At 42.4% G+C, this 17,703-nt stretch overlaps 1 protein-coding gene across 3 annotated transcripts in view; it reads right to left on the bottom strand.

Moving 5' to 3' along the window:
• LOC106569349 (acid-sensing ion channel 1C) overlaps nucleotides 1-17,703 on the bottom strand; it is a 184,263-nt gene that overhangs the window by 62,776 nt on the left and 103,784 nt on the right. For 2 of the 3 annotated variants that reach the window (XM_014140643.2, XM_045694205.1), the window contains exon 1: nucleotides 4,998-5,717. The exons of the other annotated variant lie outside the window; for it this stretch is intronic. In XM_014140643.2, coding sequence (XP_013996118.1) covers nucleotides 4,998-5,528 — 531 coding nt within the window. In that variant the 5' untranslated portion in view covers nucleotides 5,529-5,717. Of the gene's footprint in view, nucleotides 1-4,997; nucleotides 5,718-17,703 lie in introns of those variants that run through there. 3 annotated transcript variants of the gene reach the window in all.

The raw sequence follows: 17,703 nt of genomic DNA, 5'->3' as shown, positions 1-17,703 counted from the left end.
CAGCACTACATGTTGCGTTTATGTTTTTGTTCAATGTACAGTACCAGTCAAACGTTTGGATACACTTACTCATTCAAGGGTTTTTCTTTATTTTGACTATTTCTACATTGTAGAATAATAGTGAAGACATCACAACTATGAAATAACACATATGGAACCATGTAGTAACCAAAAAAGTTTGAAACAAATTTAAATATATTTTAGATTTGAGATTCTTCAAAGTAGCCTTTGCCTTGATGACAGCTTTGCACACTCTTGGCATTCTCTCAACTAGCTTCATGAGGTAGTCACCTGGAATGCATTTCAATTAACAGGTATAGCTTGTTAAAAGTTAATCTGCAGAATTTCTTTCCTTCTTAATGCCTTTGAGCCAATCAGATGTGTTGTGACAAGGTAGCGGTGGTATACAGAAGATAGCCCTATTTGGTAAAAGACTAAATCCATAGCATGGCAAGAACAGCTCAAATAAGCAAAGAGAAACAACAGTCCATCATTACCTTAAGACATGAAGGTCAGTCAATGCGGAAGATTTCAATAACTTTTAAAGTTTCTTCAAGTGCAGTCGCAAAAACCATCAAGCACTATGATGAAATTGGCTCTCATGAGGACCGCCACAGGAAAGGAAGACCCAGAGTTTCCTTTGCTGCAGAGGATACGTTCATTAGCGTTACCAGCCTCAGAAATTGCAGCCCAAATAAATGCTTCACAGAGTTCAAGTAACAGACACATCTCAACATCAACAATTCAGAGGAGACTGCGTGAATCAGGCCTTCATGGTCAAATTACTGCAGAGAAACCACTACTAAATGGCACCAATAAGAAGAATAGACTTGCTTAGGCCAAGAAACACGAACAATGGACAGTAGACTGGTGGAAATATGTCCTTTGTTCTGATGATTCCAAATGTAAGATTTTTTTGTGTCTTTGTGAGACGCAGAGTAGGTGAACTGATGATCTCCCCGTGTGTGGTTCCCAATGTGAAGCATGGAGGAGGAGGTGTGATGGTGTGGGGGTGCTTTGCTGGTGACAGATTTATTTAGATTTCAAGGCACACAGAACCAGCATGGCTACCACAGCATTCTGCAGCAATACGCCATCCAATCCAACTTAGTTGGACTATCATTTGTTTTCAACAGGACAATTATCCAACACACCTCCTGGCTGTGTAAGGGCTATTTGACCAAGAAGGAGAGTGATGGAGTGCTGCATAAGATGACCTGGCCCCCACAATCACCCGACCTCAACCCAATTGAGATGGACCGCAGAGTGAAGGGAAGCAGCCAACAAGTGTTAAACATATGTGGGAACTCCTTCAAGACTGTTGGAAAAGCATTGAGAGAAGGCCAAGCTGTCATTTATTTGTACCTTTATTTAACTAGGCAAGTCAGTTAAGAACAAATTCTTATTTTCAATGACAGCCTAGGAACAGTGGGTTAACTGCCTGTTCAGGGTCAGAATGACAGATTTGTACCTTGTCAGCTCAGGGATTTGAACTTGCAGACTTTCAGTTACTAGTCCAACGCGCTAACCACTAAGCTACCTTGCCACCCCAGGAATCTGTGTCATCAAGGCAAAAGGTTTGAAGAATCTCAAATATAAAATATATTTTGATTTGTTTAACACTTTTTTAATAGTTTTGATATCTTCACTATTATTCTACAATGTAGAAAACAGTCACACAAAAAAGGAGTAGGTGTCCAAACTTTTAAATGGTAATGTATATCAATCAATCATTGTCCCAATTGGGAAATTCACATTTTAGTCATTTAGCAGACGCTCTTATCCAGAGCAACTTACAGTAGTGAATGCATACATTTTATGCATTTTTCATACATTTTTTTTTTGTTGTACTGGTCCCCCATGGGAATCAAACCCACAACCCTGGCGTTGCAAACACCATGCTCTACCAACTGAGCCACACGGGACATTTGTTGTGCAGTCACGTTTCAGCAATAAAAACAATATTAAAAACAGTGACAACCATACAACAGATATGCACATAAGATAAATAATGAGCTCGGTTTCAGTCTTAAAATCATATTGGTCTAAAAGGTGACATGTGGGGGGGTGATTCCTGCTCTGGCCTCATCGTGCATTGTCCATTCACAATGAATGCCGGAACCTTGTGTTACACTATGAGCAGACAAATAAACAGGGAGTTGAAACTTCCTGATTCTACCAGTGAAATGCGCTTGTTCTAGGTTGGGTTGAGGAGATTTTTAATGTTTATGACAAAACATAATGTTGTTAATATAATAATGACTGTATACAGTGGCAGAGCTAAGATGAATTGTCCCTTTAACCTTAGCTCCATGATGCACGTTAGACGAGTCATCTGAATTCATTCACCTCTTACTGTATCTCCTCACTACTGTCAGATCATCAGGCAGAGGAGAGGAGGAGGAGGAGGAAGAGGAGGAGGAGAAGATGAGAAATGAGAAGGAGAGGAGGAGAAGGAGAAGGAGAGGATGAGAAAGGAGTAGGAGAGGATGGGAAGGATGAGAAGGAGGAGAAGGAGGAGAGATGAGACAGAGGAGAGGAGGAAAAATGAGTAGGAGATGAGATGGAGGAGAAAGAGGAGTAGGTGGAGAGGAGAAGGAAGAGGGAGAAGGGAAGGAGGAAGGAGAGGAGAAGTGGGAGAAGGAGGAGGAGGAGAGGATTCATGCAGCCAGAACCTGCCTGAGACAGAGAGAGGAGATCTTCATGAATCTTTAATCAGGCTCCTCTATACTTAGGCCTTCTCAGCTTCTCCAATTTCGGACATTTAGATGAAATCTGCTCTTCATATTGTGAGGACGTGATAAGCCAAGGTCAGCACACTGACTAACCACAGACACATAAAAACCTGCTTCTTCTGACCCCTCTATATGCATCAGTTTGCTTAGTACTGTAAGTGCTGTATTTATCTCACTTCATTTAGCTCAACAGCAAACAGCATTATAATTATTTTTAGAGTTCTGGAAGTGAAAAGAATAATGCTCCATTACAATACCTACAAAACCCAATTTTTAATTGTCTGTCTTAATGGACTTACTATACACGGATTCAAATACTTGCCTATTATTTCTATGTGAATGGTGACAATGCATGGAACACTAGAGGAGTCTGTGTCGGCACGCGTTTAACAGTGGGGAATCATTTTTCAATTTAGACCTTTGTCTCCCCACACAGAACCTTAATGGCCACGGTGAGGCGTCTATGTAATTATGATAAGTCATTTGCCTCTCAGTTTCACTTCTGCTGCTGTACAAAGACACTGCACTGCATGACAAACTCCTCCTGGTTCTAGGCTTTCATCACTCAAATCAATGGCCCATTTCATCGAAATACAATCCTTCCCCTGTCTCCGCAGCAGGACGATTAAGTTCCATTCAAATTCTGCTGACATGATTTTATCTCCTCTGCAGGGGGTTGTGGGTAAAGAAAAAACCTGAACCAGACAGAAATGACAGGTGAAATGTTGGAGAAAATAAATGTTCCTCAGCTTACTGTAAATCAAAATGCTGTGTTGTAAAAGAACATAAAATGTACCTGAAATGTTTTAAGTTCCTAAGATACAGTAGTTTAAATATCTGAGTGCTTGTCTTAGTTACTGCTGACAAAGCCTTCGAGATGATTAAAAGATTTCCATGGGCTTTTTCAAAAGAATAACAGTGATATATTGAAACCTCTACTGTACTGGAAATCAGCATATGTTTGCTTCATAATGCATGATGAATGGGCTCAGAAGAGATTTGGTCCGGCCATCTGACACCTTAACAGTTTGCATTTCAGAGCAGATACAATTTTAGAAATAGCTAGTATTCCCAACTGTTAAGAAAAAATGACCATAAAATGAGGGACAAAAACTTGTGGCAACTGTTTAAAAAAGTGGTTTGGCATTGCACCATATAGGGATTGGCATCACACCGTAGGAACTGGCATTGCCTACTAGGGATAATATTCACGCCTGAGACAGAAAAATTCACACTTTGTCTCGTACCTGAATTTTAATCACCCCAGAGCTACGTACAATATTCCTTTAATCAACATGCCAGGAATGTTTTCCAACAATGCCAAATGCTTAATCCTAATGAGCAGCTTGTGAATTTTAATCATCTACTCCACAATTTGAAAAGGAAGACATATTTAACATATTTGTTAACCTATTTGTTAACATATTTTGAATGTTTAAGTCATATTTACCCCAAAGGGTATTACTGTACTGTACAATACGTAGTCTGCATCTACTGAGCTCATTTACTTTTTTTATTCTCATATTTTCTTATTGTTGAAGCGTTATTGAGAGGGAACCCACAAGTAAACATTTTGTTGCACTGTGTATACCATATGTATCCTGTGCGAGAATAAACTTGAACTTGAACTTAAGGTGTGGTGGGCATCTCTTCTCATGACCGCTTTGGACACAGCTGGAATGACGTAGAACAAAATCAATCTTGGCCACAACAAATGTCCTAATTTAAATCTCCTGACATTCATAAACATCATTCATAAACATAAATTAAATGATAATTAAACTCACCATCTGGTATATCTTCAAAACCATCTCTTGAAGCAACAAACTACTTGAATTACTACAATTAAACAAAAAGACCCCCTACAGACTTTAAAAGTGCCAACACAATTATATTACCTTATATTCAAATGTATTCATAACTTAAGCAAGAGACAGGATCCTCTTTCAAAGAATTAATTACAATCCATCGCCTGGGTGCTTAGGCTCGGTAAGGCTTTAATTCGTCAACTCATTGACAGCGTCTGTCTGGTTTTAATATATTTCATAACTGAGTGTACCCAATTAGATCCCTGATTTAGATATATTATAACATTGTTGGAAATGTTATGTAGCTCTTTCTATCTGGAATTCTGGAGACTCGGAAAGATCAATAGTCCTCCGTGGATCAGTGCTTACTACTTTACTCTGACAGATCCCCTTCAGTTAAAGCCGCTGATACCCCTAGACTGCCTCTGAGACTGCCCCATCCATCCATTCTTACCGTTGTAAAGTTCTCCGGACCGCACTCCCTTCCTCTGTATTTGCAGTCGAGCAGCATCTCGTCTATGTTGTGACTCGTCCGCTGCACAAACTCCAGCATGTTGAATGTCTTGCTGGGGAAGAACTTACTGTTGTCTGTGGGCTTCCCCAGTGCAGCCAGGAAGTCATCAAAGTCTCCCTGCTCCACGCCAAGCATCCCGGCCATCCAGAACAGGTCATTCCTCGTCATCTGGGACTTACGGAAGCTGTTATAGTTACAGAGAGTAATGGCTGGGAAGGGCATGACAGGGCTGTCCATCTCATCCAGGATGGTGACGTGGGGGTACTGGTAGTACAGCATCACCATTCCTGCCACCTGGTAGAGGAAGGAAGACAGGGAGCTGGTGAACGCGACGGACCAGAGAAGACGCCGGATGGTCACCCCGCCGGGAAGGAAGATGTGGCTGAGGCCGTGGAGGGTGCAGTTGGCCCCGAACACCGTGATGTCAGAGGGCCCCCGGGGCTGCTCTTCTTCCTCTGTCGGGGAACCCATCCTCCTAAATCAAGTAGTGAATTTGATTTGATTTTTGATTTGAATGTAGGAGTTCCTTCACAACCACAAGGTCTGCTCTGTTGGCCTGGGAAAGCTCTAAAAGACAGTTCCATTCAACCACAACTTCTGCTACTGTACACAAACTCCTGGTGCTCCTGTGAAGCTCAGAGAGACCGTTGGTGGCAGGGAGGTTGTCCAAAAGTAAAAGGGGCGAAGGCAATAGAACCAGGAAGGGTCCAGTTTCCCCAGCACCCAAGGGAGAACAAGGGGTGGGTTATCATCAGAAGCAGGAAAGGAGAAATGGATTGCTGAATCAGCCAATCCTTTGCGAGATCTTAGAGGGCACATTGAAGAGCAGGAGATAGAGTTTCATTAGGATATGAGACATAGGGCTGGGTGGGGCAGAGGGTTCAATCAGAGACACAGACTCCACAGCAATGACGCACATTGAATTGAATTATAGGAGATACGGGACTAGAAATTCACAGGCGGCACATATAAGAAAGTACTATATGCCTAGAAGAAACGTAAAGAAACGTCTTTGGATCTCAATGTTCTCTGCATGATGTGGCTACAAGGCCATGATCAACATGGAGTTATGTTATTGAATAGACAGACACTGGAATTCATATTTTTACTGGCAGCATAACGGTACTATGCTACAGAATACAGGAGAAGTTAGGTATCAATATTTGAATAAATGTATCATTTAGATATTTTTTATTTTTTGCTTCTTCAATGATTTTAACAAGTCATCTGTCTGGCCTGACTCATCTAGCAAACCAGTTCCATCCAATGACTTTAAGGCTGTTCCACAATCTAATGAAAAAAAACATGTCTGCATCGCCTGTATGCTTCTCCAAAACCAAAACGTCAACTAGAGGGAGCTGGACTCTTAACTTTGCTCAGCAGTTTACAGCGTGTCTTATTCTGCAGTCTCCCTACAGCATACATAATTAATGAACCTCCCTCCCTGCTACAGACGAAGGTAAGGTATAATGGGGACTAGGCCGATGTGATGCAAGTCTGGCTAAGGCATTATTATAGGCATCTGTTCCCATTCAAAATTTGATTTTGTGCAGACATGCTAGGGAAGATATTCAGGTTAAAGAAATGTTGAGGTTACTTAGGAGCTCTATAAAATCGTTTATGAGCTTTATGTTTTACCAAACATAACTATATATAGACATGTTCAATCTTTATTATTATTATTATGTTTATAATTGTAATTCAGTGTGATGTAGATCATAGGTGGGCAAGAGAATTTGGTCAAAGACCTTGGTGAACTGTATCAAATATACTCTTGTATTTGAAGAGCTAATGTTTGAGTTGGTTTTACAGCCACTGTGGTGAAGTGAATTTCCTGTGGAGAATTTCAACAGTGGGAAAGGGCTTAGAATAATCTCTGTTCCCTTTGTCCCAACACAGGGAACGGACAGGACTGTGCAGGAGGGTGGCTGTGAACACTATCTTTACAATAGTCAGAAAATAAATCCCATTCCACCTTGGGCTGGCAGCACAGACCATAGAGTTTGTATGAAAAGTGGTTGTAACTGAATGAAGGTTTAGGTGAGGGTTATCAGGGTTCCAATCAGAACGCTGTTGTGAACCCATAAATTATAGTATATGATTTTGGGTGACATGTTTACATTGAGTTGCTCTTATACCTGTGTAATAACGCTGTGAATACTCCAGTAAAAACATAACAGTGAAGCTGGCCTATACAACAGTAAGTACAATGAACAGAAATATAAACGCAACATGTAAAGTGTTGGTCACATGTTTCGTTGGTTGAAATAAAAGATCCCAGAAATGTTCCAGATGCACAAAAAGTTCATTTCTCTCAAATGTTGTGCACAAATCTGTTTACATCCCTTTTAGTGAGCATTTCCATCCACCTGACAGGTGTGGCATATCAAGAAGCTGATTAAACAGCATGATCATTACACAGGTGCACCTTGTGCTGGGGACAATAAAAGGCCACTATAAAATGTGTGGTTTTGTCACACAGAGCAATGCCACAGAAGTCACAAGTTATGAGGGATCATGCAATTGGCATAATGACTGCAGGAATGTCCACCAGAGCTGTTGCCAGAGAATGCAATATTAATTTCTCTACAAACGTTGTTTTAGAGAATTTGGTAGTATGTCCAACCGGGCACACAACCGCAGACCATGTGTAACCATGCCAGCCCAGGACCTCCACGTCCAGCTTCTTCACCTGTGGGATCACCTGAGGCCAGCCACCCGGATAGCTGATGAAACTGTGGGTTTGCACAACCAAATCATTTCTGCACAAACTGTCAGAAACAGTCTCAGGGAAGCTCATCTGAGTGCTTGTTGTCCTCACAAGGGTCTTGACCTGACTGTAGTTTGGCGTCATAACCAACTTCAGTGGGCAAATGCTCACCTTTGATGGCCACTGGCATGCTGGTAAAGTGTGCCCTTCACGGATGAATCCTGGTTTCAACTGTACCAGGCAGATGGCAGACAACGTGTATGGCGTCATGTGGGCGAGCAGATTGCTGATGTCAATGTTGTGAACAGAGTGCCACATGATGGCGGTGGGGTTATGGTATGGGCAGGCAAAGAACACAATTGCATTTTATCGATGGTAATTTCAATGTACAGAGTAACCGTGACAAGATCCTGAGGCCCATTGTCTTGCCATTCATCCGCCACAAACACCTCATGTTTCAGCATGATAATGCACGGCTCCATGTCGCAAGGACCTGCACACAATTCCTGGAACCTGAAAATGTCCCAGTTCTTCCATGGCCTGCATATTCACCAGACATCACCCATTGAGCATTTTTTTGGCATGCTCTGGATCGATATGTACTACAGCATGTTCCAGTTCCTACGAATTTCCAGCAACTTCCCACAGCCATTGAAGAGGAGTGGGACAACAATGAACAGCCCACAATCAACAGCCTGATCAATTCTATGCGAAGGAGATGTGTCGCGCTGCATGAGGCCAATGTTGGTCACACCAGATACTGACTGGTTTTCTGATCCACGCCCCTACCTTTTTTTGAAAGTTATCTTTGAACGACAAGTGCATATCTGTATTTCCAGTTAAAGTTGAAGTCGGAAGTTTACATACACCTTAGCCAATTACATTTAATCCCAGTAAAAATTCTCTCTCTTAGGTCAGTTAGGATCTCCACTTTATTTTAAGAATGTGAAATGCCAGAATAATAGTAGACAGAATTATTTATTTCAGCTTTAAGTTCTTTCATCACATTCCCAGTGGGTCAGAGGTTTACATACACTCAATTAGTTTTTGGTAGCATTGCCTTTAAATTGTTTAACTTGGGTCAAACGTTTTGGGTAGCCTTCCACAAGTTTCCCACAATAAGTTGGGTGAATTTTGGCCCATTCCTCCTGACAGAGCTGGTGTAACTGAGTCAGGTTTGTAGGCCTCCTTGCTCGCACACGCTTTTTCAGCTCTGCCAACACATTTTCAATGGGATTGAGGTCAGGGCTTTGTGATGGCCACTCCTATACCTTGACTTTGTTGTCCTTAACCTGTTGGGTCTAGGGGGCAGCATTTGCACGTCTGGATAAAAAAAATTTACCCGATTTAATCTGGTTACTAATCCTACCCAGTAACTAGAATATGCATATACTTATTATATATGGATAGAAAACACTCTAAAGTTTCCAAAACTGTTTGAATGGTGTCTGTGAGTATAACAGAACTCATTTGGCAGGCAAAACCCTGAGACATTTTCTGACAGGAAGTGGATACCTGATGTGTTGTATTGACTTTAAACCTATCCCATTGAAAAACACAGGGGCTTAGGAATATTTTGGCACTTCCTATTGCTTCCACTAGATGTCACCAGCCTTTACAAAGTGTTTTGAGTCTTCTGGAGGGAGATCTGACCGAACAAGAGCCATGGAACGATGATGTCCCATTAGACACCTGGCGCGCTAGTTCATGTTGGGTACCCTCGTTCCAATACGTTATAAAAGAGTATGCATTCGTCCACCTTGAATATTATTCATGTTCTGGTTAAAAAAGGCCCTAATGATTTATGCTATACAACGTTTGACATGTTTGAACGAACGGAAATATATTTTTTCCCCTCGTTCATGACGAGAAGTCCGGCTGGCTTACATCATGTGCTAACGAGACGGAGATTTTTGGACATAAATGATGAGCTTTTTTAACAAAACTACATTCGTTATGGACCTGTGATACCTGGAAGTGACATCTGATGAAGAGAATCAAAGGTAATGGATTATTTACATAGTATTTTCGATTTTAGATCTCCCCAACATGACGTCTAGTCTGTATCGCAACGCGTATTTTTCTGGGCGCAGTGCTCAGATTATTGCAAAGTGTGATTTCCCAGTAAGGTTATTTTTAAATCTGGCAAGTTGATTGCGTTCAAGAGATGTAAATCTATAATTCTTTAAATGACAATATAATATTTTACCAATGTTTTCTAATTTTAATTATTTAATTTCTGACGCTGACTTGACTGCCGGTTATTGGAGGGAAACGATTTCCTCAACATCAATGCCATAGTAAAACGCTGTTTTTGTATATAAATATGAACTTGATAGAACTAAAAATGCATGCATTGTCTAACATAATGTCCTAGGAGTGTCATCTGATGGAGATTGTAAAAGGTTAGTGCATCATTTTAGCTGGTTTTATGGTTTTGGTGACCCTGTCTTTGACTTGACAAAACATTACACACAACTCTTGTAAATGTACTGTCCTAACATACTCTAAATTTATGCTTTCGCCGTAAAACCTTTTTGAAATCGTAAAACGTGGTTAGATTAAGGAGATGTTTATCTTTCAAATGGTGTAAAATAGTTGTATTTTAGAAAAATTTGAATTTTGACATTTATTTGGATTCAAATTTGCCGCTCTTGAAATGCACCTGCTGTTGATGGAGTGCACCACGGGTGGCACGCTAGCGTCCCACCTAGCCCCAAGAGGTTAAGCTATTTTGCCACAACTTTGGAAGTATGCTTGGGGTCATTGTCCATTTGGAAAACCTATTTGCGACCAAGCTTTAACTTCCTGACTGATGTCTGGGATGTTGCTTCACTATATCCACATAGTTGTCCTTCCTCATGATGCCATCTATTTTGTGAAGTGCACCAGTCCCTCCTGCAGCAAAGCACCCCCACAACATGATGCTACCACCCCATGCTTCACGGTTGGGATGGTGTTCTTCGGCTTGCAAGCCTCCCCCTTTTTCCTACAAACATAACGATGGTCATTATGGCCAAACAGTTCTATTTTTGTTTCATCAGACCAGAGGACATTTCTCCAAAAAGTACAATCTTTGTCCCCATGTGCAGTTGTAAACCGTAGTCTGGCTTTTTTATGGCAGTTTTGGAGCAGTGGCTTCTTCCTTGTTTCAGGTTAGGTCGATATAGGACTCGTTCTACTGTGGCTATAGATACTTTTGTACCTGTTTCCTCCAGCATCTTCACAAAGTCCTTTGCTGTTGTTCTGGGATTGATTTGCACTTTTCGCACCAAAGTACGTTCATGTCTAGGAGACAGAACGCGTCTCCTTCCTGAGCGTATGACGGCTGCGTGGTCCCATGGTGTTTATACTTGCGTACGATTGCTTGTACAGATGAACATGGTACATTCAGGCTTTTGGAAATTGCTCCCATGGATGAACCAGACTTGTGGAGGTCTACAAATCCACTGGTGCACCTCCAATTGACTCAAATTATGTCAATTAGCATATCAGAAGCTTCTAAAACCATGACATCATTTTCTGGAATCATTTTCAGCTTTTCCAAGCTGTTTAAAGGCACAATCAACTTAGTGTATTTAAACTTCTGACCCACTGGAATTGTGATACAGTGAATTGTAAGTAAAATAATCTGTCTGTAAACAATTGTTGGAAAAATGACTTGTGTCATGCACAAAGTAGATGTCCTAACCGACTTGCCAAAACTATAGTTTGTTAACAAGAAATTTGTGGAGTGGTTGAAAAACGAGATTTAATGACTCCAACCTAAGTGTATGTAAATTTATGACTTCAACTGTATGTGAAATCCATAGATTAGGGCCTAATTTATTTATTTCAATGGACTGTTTTCCTTATATGAACTGTAACTCTGTAAAATCGTTGAAATTGTTGCATGTTGCATGCGTTTATATTTTCTGTTCAGTGTAGATCCGTTTAAACAGCAAACAGACACCACATACTTACTCCAAATGGGGCAACACTACTGTGTGTCTCCAGAATACTATCTTTGCAATTATGAGAGCAAACGTCACCCATGGGAGGCCTAATCCTGAGTTTGGGGTGATGTGAAAGCACATTTCAGTAATTAACCTCTGCACCCTGAGTGGAGTACAAGTCCCTGGGACTCTGTGATCGATAGGGCACCAAGAGTTTTTCACACGCTGGAAGTTAGCTATAGGTGCATGGTTAATACCCTGCCTCCAAACATCATCACATCAGTAGATTAGGACTTTTTTGCAGCAGGGCTGGCCGGCCAAACTCTTTTTTTATCTTCTTCCCTACAGTGGGGCGAGAGAAGCTGGAGCAGAGCTGCATTCACACGTGTGGAGATTACTGATCTCTTCGGAGACTAAGTGCCCCTTCTCATCATCCACTTTGTATCCCGGCCCAGCCATGCGATGGGAATGTCAGGGAGATCTGGTGTAGTGTATCTATAGCTGGCTGAGCACATGCTATAAGCAAACTACAATTTTCATAATGCTGAAAGGGCATTTGAATAAGCAGCATTGAGGGAGATGTTCTTTCTCTCTATTCTTTATATGATAATTGTTTTGTACAAGACCCCATCATCATCATCTGGAGAAACACCTTAGAAACTATGTGTCCCCAACCGTGCCCCCAACAGATTGTGTTTTTTGTTCGTTTATCTGCAATGTTTGTAACTTATTTCTTTACTATTTTTGTACATAATGTTGCTGCTACCATCTCTTATGACCGAAAATAACTTCTAGACATCAGGACTGTGATTACTCACCACGGACTAGAAGAATCCTTTTTCTTCTTTTAAGACTCTGACGAGCCCGAGGTGGAGGATATACGGCTCCCCCGGGAACAGGCCCCGACCCCAGAGATCTGCGTGAAGAGGAGGTCGGAGAAAGAGAGGCCGGAGGGCGGGCTGCCTTCTGAGGAGTAAGAGGCGATCGAATAAACCCCCACTCCCCTCAGTTCTGCTCCAAACATGCAATCTTTGGACAATAAAATGGACAAGTTATTGGGAAGATCGAACTACCAACGGGACACTAACAACTGTAACATCTTATGCTTCACGGAGTCATGGCTGAACGACAACAATATCAACATACAGCTGGCTGGTTATACGATGTACCGGCAGGATAGAAGAGCGGCGTCTGGGAAGACAAGGGGCGGCAGTCTATGTATCTTTGTAAACAACAGCTGGTGCACGATATCTAAGGAAGTCTCGAGCCATTGCTCGCCTGAGGTAGAGTTTCTCATGATAAGCTGCAGACCACATTACCTACCGAGAGAGTTCTCATCTATATTCTGTGTAGCTGTTTACATACCACCACAGTCAGAGGCTGGCACTAAGATAGCATTGAATGAGCTGTATTCCTCCATAAGCAAACAAGATAACGTTGACCCAGAGCTGGCGCTCCTAGTAGCCGGGGACTTTAATGCAGGGAAACTTAAATCAGTTTGACCTAATTTCTATCAAAGTGTTAAATGTGCAACCAGAGGGAAAAGAACTCTGGACCACCTATACTCCACACACAGAGATACATACAAAGATCTCTCTCGCCCTCCATTTGGCAAATCTGACCATAATTATATCTGGGGTTATATCCTGGGGTTTTATCCTGCCTGTTTGGCCCTGTCCGGGGGTATCATCGGATGGGGCCACAGTGTCTCCTGCCCCCTCCTGTCTCAGCCTCCAGTATTTATGCTGCAGTAGTTTATGTGTCGGGGGGCTAGGGTCAGTCTGTTATATCTGGAGTATTTCTTCTGTCTTATCCGGTGTCCTGTGTGAATTTAAGTATGCTCTCTCAAATTCTCTCTTTCTTTCTTTTTCTCTCTCGGAGGAACTGAGCCCTAGGACCATGCCTCAGGACTACCTGGCATGATGACTCCTTGTTTTCCCCAGTCCACCTGGCCGTGCTGCTGCTCCAGTTTCAACTGTTCTGCCTGTGGCTATGGAACCCTGACCTGTTCACTGTGATTACTATTATTTGACCATGCTGGTCATTTATGAACATTTGAACATCTTGGCCATGTTCTGTTATAATCTCCACCCGGCACAGCCAGAAGAGGACTGGCCACCTCTCATAGCCTGGTTCCTCTCTAGGTTTCTTCCTAGGTTTTGGCCTTTCTAGGGAGTTTTTCCACCATGCTTCTACACCTGCATTGCTTGCTCTTTGGGGTTTTAGGCTGGGTTTCTGTACAGCACTTTGATATATCAGCTGATGTAAGAAGGGCTATATAAATAAATTAGATTTTGATATCTTCCTGATTCCTGCTTACAAGCAAAAATTAAAGCAGGAAGCACCAGTGACTAGATCAATAAAAAAGTGGTCAGATGAAGCAGATGCTAAGCTACAGGACTGTTTTGCTAGCACAGACTGAAATATGTTCCGGGATTCTTCCAATGGCATTGAGGAGTACATCACATCAGTCATTGGCTTCATCAATAAGTGCATTGATGACGTCATCCACACAGTGACCGTACGTACATATCCCATCCAGAAACCATGGATTACAGGCAGCATCCGCACTGAGCTAAAGGCTAGAGCTGCCGCTTTCAAGGAGCTGGACTCTAATTTATAAGCTTATAAGAAGCTTATAAGAAATCCCGCTATGCCCTCCGACGAACCATCAAACAGGTAAAGCGTCAATACAGGACTAAGATCGAGTCATACTACACTGGCTCTGACACTCGTCGGATGTGACAGGGCCTGTAAACCATTACAGACTACAAAGGGAAGCACAGCCGAGAGCTGCCCAGTGACACGAGCCTACCGAACGAGCTAAACTACTTCTACGCTCGCTTTGAGGCAAATAACACTGAAACATGCATGAGAGCACCAGCTGCACAGGAAGACTCTGTGATCACGCTCTCCGCAGCTGATGTGAGTAAGACCTTTAGACAGGTCGACATTCACAAGGCCCCAGGGCCAGACGGATTACCAGGACGTGTACTGTGAGCATGCGCTGACCAACTAGTGTCTTCACTGACATTTTCAACTTCACCCTGTCCGAGTCTGTAATATCAACATGTTTTAAGCAGACCACCATAGTGTCTGTGCCCAAGAACACTAAGGTAACCTGCCTAAATGACTACTGACCCATAGCACTCATGTCTGTAGCCATGAAGTGCTTTGAAAGCCAGGTCATGGCTTACATCAACACCATCATCCCAGAAACCCTAGACCCACTCCAATTTGCATACCGCCCCAACAGATCCACAGATGATGCAGTCTCTATTGCACTCCACACTGCTCTTTCCAACCTGGACAGAAGGAACACCTATGTGAGAATGCTATTCATTGACTCCTGCTCAGCGTTCAACACCATAGTGCCCTCAAAGCTCATCAATAAGCTACCCCCAGGTGGTAAGGGTAGGTAGCAACACATCCGCCACGCTGATCCTCAACACAGGGGCCCCTCAGGGGTGCATGCTCAGCCCCCTCCTGTACTCACTGTTCACTCATGACTGCACAGCCAGGCACGACTCCAACACCATCATTCAATTTGCAGATGACACAACAGTGGTAGGCCTGATCACCGACAGCCTATAGGGAGGAGGTCAGAGACCTGGCCGTGTGGTGCCAGGACAACAACCTCTCCCTCAACGTGATCAAGACAAAGGAGATTATTGTGGACTACAGGAAAAAGAGGAACGAGCACGCCCCCATTCTCATTGACGCGGCTGCAGTGGAGCAGGTTGAGAGCTTCCACATCACCAACAAACTAACATGGTCCAAGCACACCATGATAGTGAAGTCGTCACGACAAAACCTATTCCCCCTTAGGAGACTGAAAAGATTTGACATGGGTCCTCAGATCCTCAGAAGGTTCTACAGCTACACCATCAAGAGCACCCTGACTGGTTGCAACACTGCCTGGTAAGGAAACTGCTCGGCTTCCTACTGCAAGGCACTTCAGAGGGTAGTGCTAACGGCCCAGTACATCACTGGGGCCAAGCTTCCTGCCATCCAGGACCTCTATATCAGGCGGTGTCAGAGGAAGGCCCTGAAAATTGTCAGAGATTCCAGCCACCCTAGTCATAGACTGTTCTCTCTGCTACCACACGGCGAGCGGTACCGGAGTGCCAAGTCTAGGTCCAAGAGGCTTCTAAACAGGTTCTAATCCCAAGCCATAAGACTCCTGAACATCTAGTCAAATGGCTACCCAGACTATTCACATTGCCCCCCCCCCCCTCTCCACACCACTGCCACTCTCTGTTGTCATCTATGCATAGTCACTTTAATTAACTCTACCTACATGTACATACTACCTCAACAAACCGGTACCCCCACACATTGACTCTGTACCGGTACCCCCCTGTTATTTTTTACTGCTATTCCTGTTACTTGTTACTTTTACCTCTTATTCTTATCCATGTTTGTTGAAACTGCACTGCCGGTTAGGGGCTCGTAAGTAAGCATTTCACTACAACACAACACCTGTTGTATTCGGCGCATGTGACTAATAAAATTTGATTTGATTTGATCTATCTAGAACCTAAAAGGTTTCTCCAGCTGTCCCCATAGGAGAACCATTTGAAAAACCCTTTTCGGTTCCAGGTAGAACCCTTTTGGGTTCCATGTAGAGCCGTTTATACAGGGGGTTCTACATGGAACCCAAAAGGGTTCTGCCTGGAACCATAAAGGGTTCTACCTTGAACCAAAAAAGGTTATCCTATGGGACACCCGAAGAACCCTTTTGGAACCCTTTTTTCTAAGAGTTTACTGACTAAAAACCTTGAGTATGCATTTTAAAAAACGTATAATCCTAACTTCATGAACTACTCACCTACGGTATAAGAACCCTGTTCTCAGATGCGCTGCTAAAGTCAAAGCAGGGTAAATTAGCTCAATTAAAAAGTGCTGAAAAATATGATAATACACTTTTCACACCCTTGAATCTTATTGAGAAAATTATGAACAAATATGCAAAACAACAAATTAGAAGAAGAGCCAATAAGGCAAGATGAAAATGAAGACGGAGCTCAGCGAGTGTTCGACCCTCCCACTGGATACCTATACGTCAGCAAGCATCTGCTAATATCTCCTTCTTTCATGTTCAGATGACACCTCTACTGAATAAGTTGAGGTATTTTCCTTATCTTTTAAAGGTTCAAGCCACTTCCTGTCAGGACTCTAAATGGCAATTATTTGTGATCACACCCTATTGCAGGTCCTTTGGGATTTCAGTGTAGGAGGACGGAAGATACAGTGCCTTCAGAAAGTATTCACACCCCTTTATTTTTCCACATGTCATTGTGTTACAAAATGGGATTAAAATGTATTTAATTGTAATTTTTTGTCAACAATCTACACATAATACTTTGTAATGTCAAAGTGGAAGAAAAATGTATTACATAGAGTAAGTATTCAACCCCCTGAGCCAATACATGTTAGAATCACCTTTGGCAGCGATTACAGCTGAGAGTCTTTCTGGGTAAGCCTCTAAGAGCTATCCACACCTGGATTGTGCAACATTTGCCCATTATTGTTTTCAAAATTCTTCAATCTTTGTCAAATTGGTTGTTGATCATTGCTAGACAAGCATTTTCAAGTCATGCCATAGATTTTCAAGCAGATTTAAACTGTAACTTTGCCACTCAGGAACATTCATTGTCTTCTTGGTAAGCAACTCCAGTGTAGACTTGGCCTTGTGTTATAGGTTATTGTCCTACTGAAAGGTGAATTCATCTTCCAGTGTCTGGTAGAAAGCAGCTGAACCAGGTTTTCCTCTAGGATTTTGCCTGTGCTTAGCTCCATACGGGTGATTTTTTTAATCCTGAAAACTCCCCAGTCCTTAACTATTACAAGCATACCCATAACATGATGCCGCCACCACTATGATTGAAAACATGGAGAATAGTATTCAGTAATGTGTTGTATTGGATTTGCCACAACATAACACTTTGAATTGAGGACAAAAAGTGAATTGCTTTACCACATTGTTTGCAGTATTACT

Source organism: Salmo salar, chromosome ssa14, assembly GCF_905237065.1.
Source record: "Salmo salar chromosome ssa14, Ssal_v3.1, whole genome shotgun sequence".
Classification (NCBI taxonomy): domain Eukaryota; kingdom Metazoa; phylum Chordata; class Actinopteri; order Salmoniformes; family Salmonidae; genus Salmo; species Salmo salar.
The sequence above is the reverse complement of the archived record's forward strand: the minus strand, read 5'-3'. Positions and strand labels throughout refer to the sequence as shown.